This window comes from Sebastes fasciatus, chromosome 2 (assembly GCF_043250625.1).
Source record: "Sebastes fasciatus isolate fSebFas1 chromosome 2, fSebFas1.pri, whole genome shotgun sequence".
Lineage (NCBI taxonomy): Eukaryota > Metazoa > Chordata > Actinopteri > Perciformes > Sebastidae > Sebastes > Sebastes fasciatus.
In genome coordinates this window covers 8,831,521-8,847,165 of record NC_133796.1, presented here as the reverse complement: position 1 = coordinate 8,847,165, position 15,645 = coordinate 8,831,521, and the positions used below count along the sequence as shown (strand labels likewise).

The 15,645-nt window shown below is 40.0% G+C and overlaps 1 protein-coding gene across 1 annotated transcript in view; it reads right to left on the bottom strand.

Moving 5' to 3' along the window:
- Positions 1-15,645, bottom strand: part of itfg1 (integrin alpha FG-GAP repeat containing 1) — a 171,173-nt gene that overhangs the window by 119,921 nt on the left and 35,607 nt on the right. The window contains exon 8 of the mRNA XM_074660656.1: positions 6,636-6,717. Coding sequence (XP_074516757.1) covers positions 6,636-6,717 — 82 coding nt within the window. The remainder of the gene's footprint in view (positions 1-6,635; positions 6,718-15,645) is intronic.

Below are 15,645 nucleotides of genomic sequence, written 5' to 3'. Positions count from 1 at the left end.
ACAGCCAGTGAAAGAAAAAAAAAAAAAGATACAAAAGGAAATGAAGGTTAAAATGAAAACTAGTGTGAAAGGTATGCAGTGGTTGAGGCAGAAAAGAGGGAGAGGAGGAGAGGTTGGATGTAACACAATATAATAAGATGAGTGGAGAAAGAACGCCTGAGGGGAGAGCAGAGAGAAATAGGCTGTCCTGTTAACATGCTGACTTACCTGCACGCGCACACACACACACACACACACACTCTCTCTCTCTCACGCAGACATACACACGCAGCATGACAGCCTTTCTGATTTTAAATATCACCTCCAAACACATTCCTGTCTCGCTGTCTGAAAAATCTCCCTATCTTAGTGAGCCGCTGGTCGCAGCGCAGCCCCCCTTCATCCTACCTGCAGTGACGCTAGCTGACACACTTGGTTGTGGGACATCGTTGTGCTTTACCTAATGATGAATTATGCATCGGCCGCTGTCACTTTGAAAAATGCAATTACCTCAGTGATAAGGCAGATGGCCTGTTTTGTCTGGCATATGCTGTGCATCTATTAAGAGTCTAGTGCTGGAAACAGAACTGCTAGCACACAAACACGAACGTGTGGACGGATTCCCGTATGCATCCGTGAGCATACACGCGCGCATGAACATGCACACACACACACACACACACACACACACGGCTCAGGTTCAGGCCAATGTGTTCTGCTTGTGGAAGCTACTCAGACACATGACATTCAGCAAATTGGTAAAACACACAGAGTGCATGGATCCAAATGAATTGTTCCTGTTTGGTGTTCACAGCATTTATCATGTTGGGCCTGTGTGTGTGTCCAGTGGGAAGGTCAGGCCTGTATCTGAGATGTGGCAAAAAGAGAGGGAGAGGCAAAAGAGAAAAATACTATATATTTTTTGGATTCTGAAGGGTTCAATTCAAATACAATTTACATACATGTCCTATTCAATTGCCTGAAAGTGATAAATCTCTGTCTATGTTAGATCAAAAATTGAGATAAAACCCAGTGTTGGTGACACAGGCCAGCCAGGTTCATCCGTAAGACTAGCTTAACGACGTACAAAATGGGTCTATTTCTATTTATTTTTTTTCTGATTTCCATGCAACAGTGCGAAAAAAGAGGTCTGATTATAATTGTTAGCTTCCTCTGCTATGCAGTTTACCGGCGTGCCGCTGATGCATGACGTAATACGCTCACATGTAATCAGACGTAAACATAGAATTGAACTGATTGGCTCCATTGTCAAGACACCTAATGACACCTACTTGAGTTAGAATCAACACCATATCAGATCAGTGCATCCGTAGAAACACCTTCCTGCCACTGAAGACCCCAGGACAGCACTCCTTATTTAGCTACTAAATCTCAAGACAGACTCCGATTCAATTAGATTTAGGACAGACCCAAAAGGGAAACCCTCACCAGGTACAGTACATGACTCAGATCAGGTTACATCACAATTAAGCTGAAGAAAAAGGCAGATATTACCAAATATAGCGCCATAAAGAGGACACATTTTATGACTGGAGTGTTATAAACATTCTTCTTCTTCTTTCCTAAATACATATGACAACTATATGGATACATATTTATGTAAATCTGAAGCTGCTGCAGCTTACTGAATGAGCTCTCCCAGATGGATTCCTAGATAAAGCTTAACTTTATATTGTGGGAGAGAGCAGGCAGAGCTGCAGCCTGCCAGCAACGTATCCAACAGCCTTGTACTGCGAACACTCAGAAGCCAGTGACAGTCAGCATCAGTTTCTTTCGTTTTTTAAATCAGGTGCTTTATAATTAGCATCGCTGAAGTCGACTTATATCATCATATATTAAAACATTTATAGGAATGTTGACATATAGATGCAAAGAAAAATGTAGTGGTAGACGGATGGGGAAAGGTAGAGGTAGAAAGAACGTAAGAGTTGACAGTGTGATGGAAATAATTCCCACTTCAGATCACACAGGGATGCAATGCTGCTCTATCTCCTCCTCTTTCCCTTCATTCCTTCGTTATCCTCCCTGCCATCTCCTCCTCCTCCCTCTCTACATCATCCACCTCCGCACATCTGCATTTCTCTTACAACTCAAGGTTCAACGTAAATGTGTTTTTCTTCACTTTCTTGGTTGGGCAAATGGGTCAGAAATCTACTTTCCCTGAGTACATTTTTACCTGCCCCTATGGAGATTGTTTTATTTATATATTCGCTTTTATCAAATAATGACAAAGACTAAAGTTAATTGTCATGTTTAATCTTTATTTAAGTAAAATAATCTGAAGTTTCGCCCGCATCCTCTAACGCCACCCAACTCAACTCCTGTTTCAAGGATAACTGAAATTGTCACTTGAGCTTCAGCTCACAAACTTGGTCTTTCTCCGCCGCCATTTTATCATGAGTACCCGACCGGTGCTGCACACGTCCAACTCTCAACACAAATGAGAAGGAAGCGAGATGGCTACTGCCAGCATCAGCGCCGAAAAAAAAAGGATACATTTAGGGCTGTCAATTGATTAAAATATTTAATCACGATTAATCGCATGATTGTCCCTAGTTAACCACGATTAATCAGCTGTCAGTGTGCTGACTTAACTATGACTTGCCCAAAACTACATGTGATTATCATAAAGTGGGAATGTCTGTAAAGGGGAGACTGCAAGTTGCGTTAATGCGTTAAAGAAATTAGTGGCTTTAAAATGAATTTGCGTTGCGCAACTTTGACAGCCCTAGTTTAATTCTTTTTTACCACTTGCCGCATCGGGCAAGTGAGTTGCTAGATTTACTAGCCCAACATGGCATTTTACTGGCCCCGGGCAAGCGGGCAATCCTTACAACCTTAATCCTTGCAACTATAATAGACTATAAAAGAAAGAACACTGCTTGCTTGAGGCTGAAATGCATCCATTTTCGACTTGTTGCATTAAAATATTTAAAGTTTTTAGTTTTTTTGAGTGCAGGTTCTCTTTTAGTTTTGTGTGCAACTCTTCTCAGAGCCATGTCTCCTCTGACTCATACTGAGTCTCCCATTCAGCCCCATTGATTTTATAACAAACACTGACTCCACTGTTGGCAGGGAGCTTCTCCTTTTGTCTCTGCCTGACAATAAGAGAGTTAAATATACAGAAAAAGACAGAAAAGGACTGAGAGATAATGACTGTTTCAAATCAAAGACTGATGTAATCCAGCCTCAACTGTAATAATCTATTCAACTATTGCTTATCACACCAGATTAGAATTCCTTTAAATAATGGTGGATATTATTGTTCTATATATTGTAAAACACTAATCTCTTACGCAAAGTGAAGCTTTTATGAAAACTCCTGGAAAAAGAAAGGGACTTATAAGGATAGAGATCGTGATAGTGGGTCACTACATATCCGTACGCCAACAGCATAAGAAGAGTGACACCAAAAGCTGTTTCGATGAAGAATAGAGGGAGGAGAAGGAACACCAGCATGAAAAGCGAGTAAGCCATAGATAGCAGATATACAGTAGATCAAGAGCAATGAAGATAGACGGCGACAGCCGAGGAGGGGCTGAGCGAAGCAGACAAAACGGGACAAAAATAAGAGACGTTCTATCCTGCGAGGCATCTCTCTCCCGGAATTTGGCAGATTATTAGAAGCGTGACCCTCAAAGGCTTCAATCCCCAGCTAACGAGGGCAACGTCTTGAAGTGACATTTCCGAGCCGAAGGAGGAAGGCGGAAAAAAAAAGAGAAAGAGATTAAAGAAATGAAAAAGTTTTTGTCGAGATAAGCTGGAGATTTAAACAAAAAAAGGTCGCCGCCCCTAGAGATGATGAATTAAACACACACACACATTTGCCAGCAAATTACACAAACACACATTGTGAGACAGATTCCCTTGTTACGCACGCATACACACAGCATATAGGTCATTTCCCCTCTGGCTCATACATTATTGCCAATTTGGGAAGGGGAAGTTTGTTCACTAAATATTTGATGGACACCCCTATCTGCAATGAGATTAACAGATTAATCTTGCCATTGAGGATGTGTTTATCAGTGTGAAGCTATGTGTGCACACTTGTGTGTGTATTTGTGTGTGTGAGTTCATGTGCCACACACACACTGAAAGTTAATTAAAAATGCATCGAACATTACACAGCTAACGGCGGCACATAGCTCAATCTGAGTGATAAGGTCACACTGGAAAAATGAAAAAAAAGAAAAGGCTCTTAATGTAAGAAGAGGAAAAACAACTGAAAAATAAATGCTACAAACCACAAACACTGTAGGGATATCAAATCTGATTTTAAATATTTTAAGACATAATGAAAGTAATACCAGTTTCATATAGTCTATAGTTCTGTATTGCCAGATGATTTAATATTCCTTGCCTGGTCTTCCCTGGGGAAACAAGTCCTTTGGTTCACAGGAAATGATGCATTTTCTGCACACATGAATTTTTCTGTGCCACTTTCTGTTGTGATCGGGCCTTTACTTGGTCTGGTATGACCATTAGCTGATGGTGGATAATGATAGCTAATGAAAGCAAACTTTAGATACACATTGTTGTGTCACTTCTGTGATACTGCTGTAACATTACTGAGTCAGTTTGCTGACTTTATGACTCTTTTCTACTTGCATTCTGTGCTCACTACAGGCCTTTTTGGACCAGAGGAACTTTTTCATTGCTCCAAGAATTTAGTTTCAAGACTCACATTTTTATTGCATCCACACAGCAAGAACTAGGAACGATCGTAGTTCTTAAAATGCCGTTTTGAGGGACTTTTTTAACTCATATTTCAGAGTAGGTACTGTACTTTCCAAGGACAAGATGAACCATGAGTGACGCAGTTGATTGGTCGAACACATGAGCCAATAGGCAACCAGCATTTTTTTTTTAAACCCATAAGCCGTGTAAACAACAGACTTACTGAGCCAAAGAACGAGTGAGACTTGCTGCTCAGTGAGCTAACCCAGAAGCACAAACGCTAACCTAGTAGCACAAAGGCTAACCCAGTAGTATCGCAAAAGGTACTTTGTAATGGCTATTTTGCTTGTGTTTATATGATTATGGCATGTAACAGTTTTTTTTTATTCATTTTTATTAGGGCTGTCAATTGATTAAAATATTTAATCATGATTAATTGCATGATTGTCCATAGTTAATCGCGAAAGTTGCAAGTCTAGTTATCGGGATAAAGAAATTAGTGGCGTTAAAACAAATTGCGTTAACTTTGACAGCCCTTATTCTTATGTTACTAAAGAAGCTAAGAGAGCTTGTGGAACGTAGTGAACTCGCCGATCTCCCAGCTGGAGATGCGTGCGAGTCACTTAAGTGTTGCTATTAGCCGTGCAAATGCAAACAGAAAAAAGTCCTTGAAGGTATGCCGTTTTCAGGGGAGTTCCTCTCAGTGAGTCCCCGTTTGGTCCGAAAACGCCACAAATAAACATTTCAATGAAAGTATAAGGGTATTCAATCATCCATGAATTGCCACTTTTGATAACTGTGGGCGCTGTTCATCAAAGGTTACGCAGTCTCACATTAAAGCTAAGAATAGCTTACATTTGGCTTTAGACTCTGGAAGACTGTTTATTCATCCAGAACAGCATACTGAGTAGTATGTGCTCGGAGATATTCACATTTACATTCAGAGTTGCTTCTACTTCTGGCAGCTGACCAGCTACCGTATAGCAGCTGGAGGAACAGAGGAGAGTTCTGGGAAAACTCGACAACAGAAGAAGAGAGAAGGAGGAATATTACTCATACAGTTTTCCATCAATAAATTCCTCACTTTACTTTACCCTGATACACCATCGGACTGTAAATCCAAATGGTATTTAGCTTCTAAAACAAGGACCAAGTAGCCACCACATCTCCCCCCCTCCCCTCCCCTGGCTGCTGAGGTGGTGGCTCTGACGAGAGCGACCAGGGGCCACTTTGAGGGGCACGGGCTGCAGCCTGGAGATTAGAGACAGAGAGCAAGCGGAGATTTGCTGAGGATAAATGTAAAGCTGAGCTGAACAATGGATACTACTGGCCAAGATTGTTTAAGGGGATAAGATGTTCACAAAAAATCTGCCTCTATGTGGGATTGAGTGTGTTGTGTGGGAGTGTGTGTGTGTTTGCAACAGTGCGTGCACGCGTGAGATTAGTCTGTCTGGTAAGGGGTGTGTGTGTGTGTGTGTGTGTGTGTGTGTGTGTGTAGGGAAAGAAAGTTTTGTGATGAGAGAGCTGTAGTGAAAATGCCAAAACCAAAAAGACCAGTCAGTCCTATTCGGAAGCCTTTGAAGCAACACAGCTTCAAATGCAGAGGGAGCTTAAAGGACTTAGGAAAGGAATGGATCTGCCACACACACACATACACACACACATACACACACGCACATGCACGCACACTCATGCACACAAGGGCAAGACACTTTTGAGTGTAATCTGGCCCAGTACAACTCAGACGATTTTCAGAGGTTTTTCTAAGCATCTTGAGTGCATTCACACACTGACTTCCTGTGTTTTAGAGTCCGTCCAATTACAATTGAAATCCCCACATTATATACCGGTGCCAGGTTTGAAAGGGATCTCTGTGCTACTCTATCACAATCACACACAAAAACACAAGGTTCGTCAAAAAATGACAGCAAATGACAAATCTCTTGCATGCTCACCGAAGTCGGCAAAGGAGGACTGTCCCACAGTTTTCACTGGTGGATCTGCTGGCATGACGTCTTCTTTGGTGAAGTTCCCATCCTGAGATAACGACCATTATGTAGGGAGAGAGAGAAAAAACGAGAGAGTTGGGTGAGACACAAAATAGAGAACAGGTGTTTAACGGTTAACATAATGGTTCTGTACTTGTTCTATGCAATACCAAGGTTGATGGGGCATTAAATGGACCGTAGAAAAGCGCTCACCAAGGACGGCTTTTGGGTGCTTCTATGCTTGTGCATAAACATGAGAAGCACATACATGTGCAAGCACTTCGCTGCATAAATGCATTTATTTTCTAGCACATGCTGGAAGCTGCCAAATTCTAAACAGCCCCAACATTCACAGCATCAGTCTGTATGGATAATTTAAAGTCATTTATAATAAATGATAACATTCAGTGACAAAACAACAAAAACAAACTGAAAATGTGATGATTAAATGGATGTAATTTTCTTTAATTCTGTTTTTCACTTTGCTCATGTAACACACTGAAAATTGAAAACATAATATATGTTTAAAAGCAGTTTATTTGGTGCTGTTTTACATGCAGTTGGCTGACACCCCCAGCTTAGATAGATAGATATAGCAGAGTTTAATGAAGTAAAATGATCAGTGTCATGATTATTTTCATTATGGATTATCAATTATTTGTTGATTCCCAGAGTCCAAGGTGACATTGTTCAATTACTTATATTCAACCAACAGTTAAGTAACAAATCCTCACATTTAAGAAAAGCTGGAACCAATGAATGTTTTGTCTTTTCCTTAAAAATGTACTTGAACAATTTATTGACTGTTAAAATTGTTGACTATTAATTTTCTGTCAATAAACTAAGTTAATTAATTGACACATCGTTTTAGCACCAATTAATTTTAGTGCTGCAACCAGCAATTATTTTCATTATCAATTAATCTGCTGATTATATTCTCAATTAATGAATCAATTGTCTATAAAAGTGAAAATTGTGAAAGATGCCCATCGCAATTTCCCAGAACACAAGGTGTTGTCTCCAAAAGGCTTTATTTGTCCGACCAGCAGTCAAATACCCAGAGATATTAAAAGTACATAATCCTCACATTTGAGAAGCTGGAAACATCTAAAGCTTAACATTGATTGTCGAATGTTGATTTTCAAAATCGTTGCAGACTAAATGTCTGTCGACTGACATATCTTTTGTTTAATTGTCTACTCGTTTTAGCTGTAATTGATTAAATTCTTTAGTAGTCTTGTGAACCTTTCGTATAAACAAACTCAGCCCGCGTCATTTGATGGTCGTAGCGTACACCGATGCACTGAACTGACAGAGGAAGCAGTCAAGGGATTGTTGCTTTTAAGGCGGGAAGTAGTGCTGCAACATATTCTGACATGATGACACGTCATCTCTGGTTTACTTGCGTGTTGATGATGCCGATATATTGGCTTTTATAGAAAACAATGGGTGAGAGTGTTTTGATGCACATCGAATGCCATCGGTGTGTGGTGCCCTTTACAGAGGTCAGGGGAGAAAGAAGAGGAGATAAGCATATTAGTGTGTGTGTGTGTGTGTGTGTGTGTGTGTGTGTGGGAGCAGATGTGATTCTGTGCAGTGGGAAACTGTTGCCTGCTGATACCAGCATTAGTGATTTATGAGAAAGAGAGGGACAGGGAGAGAGAGAGAGAGGGTGAGAGAGATACAAGGATTGAGCCACAGAGAGCAACATATGTATTATGTATAAGTACTGTGTGTGTTGGGGGTTGTATGTGTGGCTAAACACTGCAGTTACTATTGTGTGCAAGCCAATTATTGTTAACTGTCCAACATTTATATGATGATTTTATTATATATAATGCTTTGTTAATCTTTTCTAGTATGTACAATTTGTCTATTACATTTATTCAGGTTAATGAAAATGAATTGAGAGGCAAAGAGGAGGTGAACAGAAACACAGAGAAATAGAGACTGAATAAAGATGAGATAAAGCAGACACCGCCTTCCTAAAGTCATCACAAGGTGATGCAACAAATATCTTATCTGAATAAATGAATTGATTCTATGGCTAGACTTCCACTGAATGTCTTAAGTCGGTGTAAACTATGAAGAAAAGGGAATACAGAAGAACTATGAGTATGAAAACCAATATAAACTATTACAGCTTTTTAATGCTGTGCATAATTTACAGGAATAAACTGCAAAAATTCCATTTCAATACATGTTGCTCCTCGACGTAACAACATTGGACATCATTCCTGCAACACTGACATTTTAATGCAACTCTCTGTGATATTGATTTTCTGTGCGGAGGGAAATTCCACAACAACACAGTAATGAAATGTTGCCAACATCCACTACTATCTAATGGCAGAGGGAAGTCCTTGTGTAAACAAAAAAAACTTTCCAAAGTGAACCTGTGCCTGTAAAAAAATTACTTTCTAACAAGGAAATTATCTTATTTTAGCAAAGTCAACTGTTCCTAGAATGACAACCAAATTACATTAAGTGATTGGTCCGTGAATATCACTCACGGTGCCCATTCAAAGCTTATCGTATTTAAGGTCAATAAGTTGTTTGCACACTACTCTCCATATCACTTTAATTGTAGTCAGAAGCAGTTTCATATTGGCTGCTATGACAGCATGTTATGTTAAGTGTGATTAGATGACAAAACCTCCCAAAAAAAAAAAAAATCATGAGTGTAGGGTTTTCCTCGACCAAAGAAATTCTTAGTCGACTAACACTATTAAGATTTTGTCATCTAATTGATTAGTTGATTTAATCGACAGATCTGTAAAACCGTTTTTTTTTTACTTAAAGCACTTTAAATCTTGTGTATACCAGAGATGTGACCATAAGTTTCTTAGAAATAAGTCATTCAGCATGAAAAAAACATAAAAATGACCCGTCGACTAAGACCAAAACAACCGATTAATCGACTAATCGATTAAGAGGGGGCAGCCCAGTCTTAAATTGTCTTGGTCTTTACAAAGAATACACGCATTTATAACTCAAAAACAGGACTTTTCTTCACCACAGACATTTTGTCTTGTCATAATAGGAAAACGTTAACATAAAAAAAGGTGTTAACAGTCATGTAGCATCAATTAAAAAAAACATTTACACCTTTCTACTTCATAGACAGCCTAGTTTTATGGAAAGACCATCTTTCCAGCGGTAAAATACTTCATTAATGATTGCTCCGTCCCCACTAAGCCATGACAATGTGACAGTGTGACAGTGAGCCAGCAGGCACTACACTAGGACCCTTAAACCCGGGGCAGCTGAATGGAATTAGCATTTTATTTGTATTACCCCTGTGCCTTTTTTTACTGTAACAGCTCAAAGTGTCTTCGGTCTAAAAGGCCTATTGTGCCATTTGTGGGCTGCTATTGTGTGGTCTGCGCTGGCCCTAAGCACAGGTATCGTAGCTACTAGGCAGGTAGATGAGTGTATTTTGAGATAGTTCTGAAATGGCAGAAAATGTTATTTAGCCTTCTGGAGGTTGTGGGTCTAATTCTTCCAGACAACTGTCAAAGGAAGTGCCCACTTGATCATCATAATGGCAGCCTCATACACAATGTGTCCCACTCCACCCTGAGACATTTAGATTAGGAGACTAATGAATAGTGCTGCCAGCGTGATGATGGTCCAGCAGATTTATGACGCCGTGGCTTGAAGTTCCCTTTAGGTCAGTTAGTACATCAATATTTTGACATCTGAATGGAGTCTCTGCATGACTGCTCATCCTTGATTGTGGCAAAAAGGTCTGGAACGTCTCATACTGAATATATTGGTAAATGTTCCTATAATCTGGAGCCAGGCAGGTTTTCCTGTGGGGGAAAATCTCTTTTGCAAAAGAAGTGTTTTATGTTTCTGGGGGAAGAAAATCACTTTGTTTTGAATAAATAGGAGCTACATTATTATGAGCAGCTACAGCCACCATGAGTCAACAGATAAAGAAATTATCATCATATACTGAATATCTGGTTTTATGTGTGTGAGACAGTGGGCAACCTACGGTTCTGAAAAATGAAGCCACTGCGGAAGTGCCTTAAACTTACATTCTTTCTAACAGCCAGCAGGAGGCGACTCCTCTGGTTGCATAAAGAAGTCTGATTGTATAGAAGTCTGTGAAAAATGAGCCTACTTCTCACTTGATTTATTACCTCAGTAAACATTGTAAACATGAGTTTATGGTCTCATTTGCTAGTTTTGCTAGTCTTCTTCAATACAGCATGATGTTCATTTAGTAAATTATGGTCCCATTTAGAGTCAATTAGACCATAAAGCAGGGTATGCTTTAGGTCGTGGCTACTTTGCGATTGACATGTTGCTACCACGGCGTTGTCCGGTCTGGGAGTTGTCCGTGTTTTCGTCTTACAGCTTTAACCCTTTCACAGTGTGTTTTCAGTTCATGAAAGCTGGTTAAAACATTTTGGTTTCCTGAAAATGTCTTATCGGTTGCACTTAACTCCACCCTCTCGTGTCACTTCTGGTTGCAAAAAAACAAGATGGCAACGGACCAAAATGCCAAACTTGAGGCTTCAAAACGGCAGTCCACAAACCAATGTGTGACGTCACGGTGACTACGTCCACTTCTTATATATTGTCTACGGTGTGAGAGGGAGAAAGAGACCCAGAAAACAAAAAAGAATAGGGAAATAAACTTGACCGATAAACATATATGAACTGTGCATTTATTACTTCAAGGCCTCAATAGTTATCTTGATTTTTACATAGAAGTTTATGCATTTTTACAGTAAAGAGCATTTAAATGGATACAGTAAGTGAATGGAGTCATTGTTTCTGAATGTCATACTGTAAGGCTTCATTTGTTTTACTTTCAGTGTCTGCTAATCATACACTGCCTAAAGAGTGCTGACTGTGACTGAAACCAACAACAATCCTAATGAGGTTATTTCAGTAGTTATTTGCAGTAGATTGGTGCCAAAAAAGGATTGGCCACTGGATAAATCACATTCAACAATTTTCATATTATCAATGTCTATTTATATGTTTTGACAAGAGCAGCATGTACACAGCCGTCTACCACTGTGTAGCCTTCAAACTGAACACTTAGTCACACGATGTCACTTGAAAAGCTGCAGCGGTTGTTTTATGCTGTGCAGGCCATTATGCAGGCTCAGGCTATCAGTAAACGAAGCCCAATATTACATTCAATTTCAATTAATCCACGGCACACAAATTGTGCTTTCAGAGGTTAATTATTTGCAGCATGTGTGACGCTTTGAATGCTGATGAGGCAGAAATGTAGAGGCACTTATTTTGGTGATATAATTGGGTCATCAGCCAAAGATTCAGGCTATCACTGGCAGCGGATACATGTGTTTGCTGCCCAACCCTATTTGCTTCAATTTGTAAAGAATTACTGGTTCGGTAAATACTGTGTATTGAGTGTGCAAACAAACCTTTCAGAAAAGAGTGCAACACACACACAGGCCTATGTGGTAGTAGCATGACGAGAACCAATGCTTTGATTTAAATACTAGGATTCTCTGAGTTATAATTAAGCCGCGTTTACAACAAGAAGTTCCTGGTAAATTTAGTCTTTTCAAGGAACTAAAAGGTTCCTTCAGCCCATTGTTTTCTGCATTTCCCTTCTTTCTAAAGACCTGTGCAGAATATGAGTCCGCTAATGTATGAAAAGCAACATTTCGCGTGACGAGGGCTGCTGGTGGTCGCAGCAGTAAACACACTCTGCTGCCTGCAGTTCAGTGTGTCAAATAGTTTTTAGTGTCCCATCCGCTAACATGGAGGGGGGCTGATTTATGACCTATAGGTGATCAAGCTGTTTTGGTTTCACTTTTGTGGAGCTGTCCATCTTCATATACACTCTATGGTTTCACCAATCAATGACGGTCATCCCTGCAAACCCCACCCTGAAAGTTCCTGTACTTTCAGAAAGTACCACCACCCGACCAGGGCCTTTTTTGGGGGGATAAAATGTCCCCAGAACTTAATATAGACCCTGGTCCCTGCGGTCGAAAAGCAATGAGTTCCTCAAAAGGTTCCTACAGTAGTTCCAGTAGAACGTTCCTGCGGTCGAAAAGGGGCTTTAGATGCTTTGAAGTGACTTCTCATATAATTTATGAATAATTCATGCAAAAAAAGAGTAAAATGAATCAAATATAGAGAGATATATGTAATACCCCTCTGCTTTCTTAAAGCATGCAATTATGTTCAACTGACCTATGCAAACGAAAATGACACACTTTGAAGCTGATCTCTTCAAAAGCACGAAGAATCAACTCAAGTTAATGAGATCAAACGCTTCCAATCGCATACACACACACACACACTTATAGAGACGCACGCACAGATGTGGCAACCGGGTGTTAACGCTCTGTGCATTTAGGATGAGATCTTAGCCAGTGTGATTGACTGCTGCTGGTTTGCCTGATTGCAAGATGTCATGATTAAAACTGTGACGTGTGTGTGACAGTTTGAGAACAGCTGATTGATGTGTGAAGATGAAAGGATTACAGGTCTTGTTATTATTCTTCCCTTCTGTTCACATCACTCCCAACACACATGCAGGCAGAGGAATGACATACGGGCAGAGTTGTAACAGTAGAAGACATTTTCATGAAAATATACTGGGGCAACTGGGGGATTTTTAACATGGCATAGTAAACCAATATGTTGCTGAACTGACGGTAATGCTGGTGTCAAACGTGTGTGGTGTATGAAGCTTCATGCAGTGGTGCATGACATTTGGGATACATTGTTGCTGGTAACAGTGGGATTAAGGGCTGGATCTACTCAGTAGTGCATGACACTGCAGACATGTAGTGTATTAATATTTCATATATTGCTATAGTAGCCAGGATAAACTTACCACAAAAGCTTATGAACAAAATATGTTCTACTGCAGGCTTTTGTGTGTAGCTATACCTATGAAATGTAATGACCCTGATGAATTCAGAGACAGAAGCATTAGTGTCACAATCAATGGAAAACTGTAATAATAATAATACATATCTTAATTTAAATATTTTCCCATGCAAAGTCATGGTATGTTGTTGCCCTCTATAAGGTAAGGCCTAGGTAAGCTCATGTAAACCACTCTATTATGTGCATATTATGTTTTTAAGGCCGGAGGGAACAGTTGTAATAGTTATGACAATGACTAATTAGCATGAAATAAGCTATTTTGCAGTTGGCCATTTTGTTGTTTCCTTTGCAAAAACAGAAAGAAAAAAAAACACAACGTACTTCCAAGGACACAAAATGCACAAGTGCTTCAAAAGTAAAAGCTTATATTTGTTCTTCCATTTAAATTGGCCCTGTATGCTTGGTGAGATTCTCATGTAGTAGTGTACTGTGCTAAAACCCATATGGGTTGATCTAAAAGTGTATGAAAGACTATAAAGAAAGATACTGATGTGTTTATGTACGTGTATTTGACCAGAGGCATCAGCTTCTCCCTGACAAATGAACCAAATTATTATATCAGCCGTTGTCGAATTGACCTTTAAAACCCCTCGGCGCTACTTGACGGCCAATGAAAACACCTCTTTTCACTCATCTCGGCAGCTTGTTGTCTCCCCCAGCACCCCCTCCGTGACTGCCTTCTCTTGTGTAATCGCAGGAAAACAGAGGAGCGGGGAGGGATGGAAGGAGACTTAGGGGGAGAGAAAACAGAGAAAAGTAATTAAAAGAGAGTGTTGGAGAAAGAGGAGTGCGCTGGCCTGTGACCGATAGATGCAGCTGCATTGAACCGAATACCGTGGTGGGATTAACGGGGGTCTAATGCTCTGAGGATGCTGGGAAAATGCCTGTTTGTGTATATATGCGTGAGCATGTGCCATGGCCATTTATGTCATGTGCCTTTGGATGAACAATATTTTGGAATTTATTCAAGAGTGTGTGGATGTGAGCACTTGTATGTGCATTTAAGAAAAAGAGGAACATAAAAGTACAGAGAAATATGGCAAGATGAAAGGAAAGGATTGGGTTTCTTCATGAGCTGAAGGAGAGAATGAGATGGAGTGATACAGGTAAACCGCAGAGGACCTGATTTTTTACTGACAAGGCTTAAACTCATTCTGTCTGTCACCGAGTGTGTGTTCACTTTTTCTTGCTCCTGAAACCTTTGGTCCACATTCTGTTCCAGCAGGATTTAAAAGATCCACGTCACCAAATAGTGAAGCTTTATCAATCAACTGAACGAGATACTGACCGAAACTACTAATAAGAGATTGAGTGATGAATTAATTACAATGAATAAATGACACAAAGCAAAACAAAAGAACGCTTCACACCGAGTGGAAGATGTCGAGATCTGCTATCACAATTATTACACACTTTGTAGCACGCTTGTTGTGAGCTTGAGGAGATAACCTGTGTTTCCTTACACAGATTAAACAAACCTTTGATGTCAAATTACTTCCTATTTTTACTGAGGCAAAGCACCACTTCAATTGTCATCGACATGCTAATTCCACATTTTCTGCCTTGCTTTATGGCAGATAAACAAAGGCTCATGGTTGAAACAACAAGCACTCTGAACACACAGACTTCTGCCAACGCTGCACAATCCTAACATGTGTTATTTCAACAATAGAAAATGTTAGGAACGTTTTAGTTTGCATCTAGATCCAGATCTGCATCACATTGCAGTAAGACAATCATCAGATGCATGTGACAGATTCTAAGAGCTAAATGCTAATGTCAGCATGCTAACATGCTCACAGTGATAATGCTAACACGTTAATGTTTGGCAGGCATATTTTTAACATTTTAGTTTACGGTGTTAGCATGCTAACATTTGCATATTAGCAATAAACACAAAGTGCAGCCGAGGCTGATGGGAATGTCATTAACTTTGCAGGTATTTGGCATAGACTGTGTATAAGAAGTGGACGTAGTCGCCGTGACGCCACCCATTGGTTTGTGGACTGCCGTTTTGAAGCCTTGAGTTCGGCTTTCTCGTCGTCATCTTGGTTTTTGCAACCAGTGACACAAGACG